Raw genomic sequence first — 4858 nt, 5'->3', positions numbered from 1 at the left:
TTCTGGGAAGGGGTGGGGGTAGGGGGCAATATCTTCCCATCAAAGTCTAAGAGCGGGTACCTAGACGGTTAATAAATGCTGAACCGCATTGTGCGCATGCGCATCGCTGAGACGGCTATTGGTTCTTGATTGTCTAATCTCAAGCGGCGTTCTCCAGCCTTGCCCAATGGGGACAGGCGCCGAGCGGGGCCCGCGCAGTTTGATAGTTGTTTCTGGAGGCGGAAGTGGCGAGCCTGCCCAGTAAGACCCGTTCTGTCCCTCAGAGCCCGCTGGGCGCCTCTGCTCGCGTGCCTCGGGGCCCCGCACCGGCGTTGCGGCGCTTTTGGAAGGTCCCGGACGTCCTGGCGGCGTGCAGCGCAGCGGGAAGGCGAGAGGCGCTGGCTCCGCGGTGCCCCGTGGCTTCCGGTCAGCGGTCGGTGACGGAGGGGCGGGTGTAAAAAGAGCGGCGGTGCGGTGCCGAAAACTTCCCGGGGCGACCGTGAGCTTGGCTGTCTCACGTTTACTTGGCAGGGTCTCTTTACAAACACTCGGTGAGGTTTTAACATAACAGTGAAATTTCATTGTTAGTGTTCTCCGACCTCCCATCCCCTTGCACTTTCTTTTTCTCTTCCTCTTCCTTCAAAATAAACGCTCTCCAGGAGCAATCACTTGATGGTTGGTGGCTTCTTTAGGCTCTTTACTACAATCTACGTGGCTGTTACTTATAAGCTTAATTATTAATAACTTCTCTTCTAGGATACTAACGAACAATGTTGCCTTGAACTCGCTTCACCAATGTCTCTCTTACTGAGCATATTAAGAAACATGCTGGCATATTTTGGTGTTCCTGTAGACCAGGTAAATGTCCTAATGAATTTTGTTTATTTTTGGATCTCGTCGTTTTAAGGCAAGGTATCATGAATGTAATGATAAATGAAGAAAGGTGAAGTGGATTACCTTTCGGCCCTACTAATGTATGCCACTAAGCAAACACGCTACGTGCAACAGAGTTAGTGCAAGAGGTTTATTTGGGGAGTGTGGAAGGGTAGCGTGAAAGGCCGTGTCGGAGTTGGGACATGAGGCAGGCAGGCAGGCAGACAGGGTAGAAACAAGAGGAAGAAGAGAGCTAACAGGAAAAGAGGCAAGAGAGCAAGCTGATGGTGGAAAGGCACTTGGCGACAGGTGATGACATACCTGCTATGGCGGTAGAGGCAGGCTGCTGCCTTGGCAGAAATCAACAGTGTAGCGCAGGCTAAATGTCTGGATTTTGCTGACTTTATTCTTGGGTCTCATTGTTTTGAGCCAGGGAATCTTGTAGCCCATGCTGTCCCTGTCCTCCTATCCCCACCTCCCAAGGGCTGGGATTATAGATGTCCACCATCAAGTTGGGTTGTCGTGTGTCATTTTGAACAAGTTTTCTGCCCTGGTTAGTTTTTGCCGACTGGACATTAAAGTCTCGTGGGAAGAGGGAACCGCAAGGAACTGCCTAGGTCAGATTGGCCTCTGGCCTTGTCTCTAAGAGATTGTCTTTACTGTTGAAAGCTGCCTGTGAAGGACACCATTCTTGAGCAAATGAGTTCTGAGGTATACAAGAAAGCTAGCTGAGCATGACCCAGTGGTTTCTGCTTGACTTCCTGCCCGACTTCCCTCACCGATGAGTTGGGACTGAGAAGTTGTGCTGGCTAGTTTTACGTCAATTTGACACAAGCTATTGTCATCTGCAAAGAGCGAACCCTGATTGAGAAATTGCCTTCATAAGATGAGGCTGTAGGCAGGTCTGTCGAGATTTTCTTAATTAGTGTTTGGTGGGGGAGGGCTCAGGTCCTGGGTTCTGTGAGAGCAGGAAAAGCAAGCCAGTAAGCAGCACTCCTCCATGGCCTCTGCTTCAGCCCCTGCCTCCAGGTTCCTGCTTTGTTTAAGTTCTTGTCTTGACAGCTTTCCTCCCCAAGGTGTTTCGTCACAACAATAGTAACTCAGAGTGGGACAGAAGTGTGAGCCAAGTAAACCTGTTCCTCCCCTAAGTTACTTTTGGTCATTGTGTTGATCACAGCAGCAGATAGGGAACAACAACTTAACACCCGGGTCTGGTAGTACAGTCCTGTAATCTCAGTTGTGAGAGACACCAAGACCTGGGGGTATCACGTTCAAGGCCTCCTCAGGCTGCAGCGTGAGTGAAGACCAGCTTGGGCTACTCAGTTCAGTGAGACTGCATCTCAGAACAAAAAGCCATCAAGTTGGGCTGGTGCTGTGCAGATCAGTGGCTCAGAATGAGCAAGGCTCCTAAATGCAGTTTATTAGGGAAAGAAAATCTCTGTGTAGACATTTAATTGTTACTTCTCTTTAAGTGGGAGAAAGGTGAGTTTGCAATAGTGTAACTTTGATAGTTTTGATAGTTTAAAAACACTGGCAAGGTGGTTAGTAATCTGTTTACTCTAGGTCAAAACCCAATAAGGGATACAACAGAGGGAGTGCCTTAGTCAGGGTTTGTATTGGTGTGAAGTGTAGTGGCATTTCATTTGTATTTTAATAAATAATGCTTGCCTGAAGATCAGAGAATGAAACAGCTACAGTGGTCAGCCTTATAGCCAGGCAGTGGTAATACATACCTTTAATCCCAGTGGCCATACTAGTTGTCATAGAAACCGGGCAGTGCATGCCTTTAATCCCAGTGGTGCACACTTTTAATCCAAGTAATATAGAGGAATATAAGATGGGAGGAGACAACTCTCAGACACAGTCTCATTTTGAGATTCCTGGAGGCAGGATTGCCATTTAGGACTGAGGTCAGGGTAAGAGCCAGGGGCTGGCTGTTTTGCTTTTCAGATTTTTAGGTTGAATCCCAGTTTCTTTCTCTCTCTGAGTTTTTATTAATCATGCTTCACTGGGCCATCTCCCCAGCCTTTTTTTTTTTTTCTTGGATGTGGGTGGATTGAACCTAGGTCCTTAGGAATTTTAAGTACACTTTGTACAGCTGAGTGTAGAGTACTTTCAATAGACGTGTTTTGGTCTCCCAAAATTCTAATATTTATAGGTCTAGGATCTGTTTCTTCTAAATTGTACTATCTGATATGAGAGCTACTGCCACATGTCCCTGCCTTACCTTTTCCTTTTAAATTTTGATACAGGGTTTTGGTATATGCTAAAATACAAGACAGGATGGCTTTTAATTTTCTGTCCTGCCCCAATAACCCAAGTATTGGGATTACAGGCATATTCCAGGATATCCAGCTTCATGTCACATTTAAGTACTTTAAATATTTGAATTAAGTTCTGCTATAGGTATAAAATAACACATTTTGAAGACCTAATGAAAAAAGGTAAAATTTTATTAGTAATTTAAAAATATTCATTATATGTTAATATATGTGTGGAGGCCCAAAAATGTGAGCCTATTCCATCTTGTCTGAAGGTCAGAGAGTTTGAGGTTGTTCAAAGTTGAGAACAGCAACTGTGGCTACACACCCAGCCTTGTTGTTTTAGACATTGAGAAGGCTAATAGAGGTGTATCCTCTCCACCCTGACCAAAGGTCAGAGAATTCAAGCTTGCTTCTTTTGAAAAAGGAGCTTTGACCTCTGGAATGGCTGCCTTTAGGATACTTGGTCTAGGGTGGGTTCACTGCCTAAACAACAGAATGCTTTTCTCACGAGTTAATGGCTTGATGTCTCAAAGTATTGAAATAGGTAGCTGTTCTGGTTGTCCTTTGTGTCATGTTAAAGCAGTCTTTTACCCTCCCCCCATTTTTGTATTGGGGTATAAAGGTGTATGGAAAATTAAACATGGGGCAGACTCAGAACTCGCTATGCAGCAGGCACTGAGTTGCCCTCCTGGCGCTACCCTATGTTTCTGTGATACTTTCTTATCTCTGTCCCTCCTACTTAACATTTTCTAATCCTCACAGTCCTATGCTGGGATGCAGGACTCCACCACAGCTAGGATCACAGCAGAAACTCTTGACATGGCACCCAACATCGGGTGGCTTACGTCATATATGTACTTGTATTATATTTCTTCTGGAGAGCACCTGGGGTGGTACTCCTATCCGTGGTGACAGTTACTGCCCTGAAGGGTGCAAATAAAATTAAAAGTTGTCTGGGCTTGCCCTCATATTAACGGAGTAGAGAAATCTACAAGCGAAACAAAGGCTCCTGTCACTGATGTGTCCCATTGTATAATACTCAGACCAGCTGACAAGAGCTTACAAGTGTATCAGAACAGACACAATCAAACTTGTAGGGGGAATGACTTGTGTAACCAGGAACAGGTAAAACTAAACCAATCTTGAGGCTAAAGTTGGGTCAGGGCCTCCTAAACATGTGAGTGAATGTAAGTCAGTTAGATAGCAGCTTATTTTGGGCATGAGAAAATTTGCCTGACCCCAAAGAATGTATATTTTGTTGGTGAGTAGTGGGAGACTAAATTGGAGATATAGAGCAGGCCCCAGTAGCAGGAGCCTTACAGGATGATTAAACAAGGAATGTTGACTGGGGTGCGCTGTGGAGACCGGGCTGGGAGAGCTGATGAGAGGCTGAGGCTGGTGACAGACTCCATGTCAGAGTCAGGTGTCTAGGTTTGAGCAGATTGACATAAAGAGGGGGGGACCCAAGTCTGTACTACCAGCTTCTCCTGAGGGTGAGGCCAGAAGACCTCAAGTTGGGGTACAGATTGAATTTAAGCCTAGTCTGTGCAATTTGTGAGAGTTCTGTCTGAAATATCAGGTTCAAAAAAATTCTATCTCAACTTTTTCACCTGGACCATATCCTGATTGCCAGTGATTCTGAAATCCAGGCTTTGGAGCCTGTCCTGGAACTAGCTCTGTAGACCAGGCTGGTCTCGAACTCACAGAGATCCGCCTGCCTCTGCCTCCCAAGTGCTGGGATT

The 4858-nt window shown here is 46.0% G+C and overlaps 1 protein-coding gene across 1 annotated transcript in view; it reads left to right on the top strand.

Moving 5' to 3' along the window:
- The first annotated feature begins 744 nt into the window (after window positions 1-744).
- Window positions 745-4858, top strand: part of Mtfr2 (mitochondrial fission regulator 2) — a 16597-nt gene continuing 12483 nt past the window's right edge. Inside the window, 1 exon segment of the mRNA XM_026786392.1 lies at window positions 745-837. Coding sequence (XP_026642193.1) covers window positions 775-837 — 63 coding nt within the window. The 5' untranslated portion in view covers window positions 745-774.

Source organism: Microtus ochrogaster, linkage group LG4 (assembly GCF_000317375.1).
Source record: "Microtus ochrogaster isolate Prairie Vole_2 linkage group LG4, MicOch1.0, whole genome shotgun sequence".
Classification (NCBI taxonomy): Eukaryota; Metazoa; Chordata; class Mammalia; order Rodentia; family Cricetidae; genus Microtus; species Microtus ochrogaster.
Note: the sequence above shows the minus strand (reverse complement) of the source record. Positions and strands in the feature narration are given on the sequence as shown.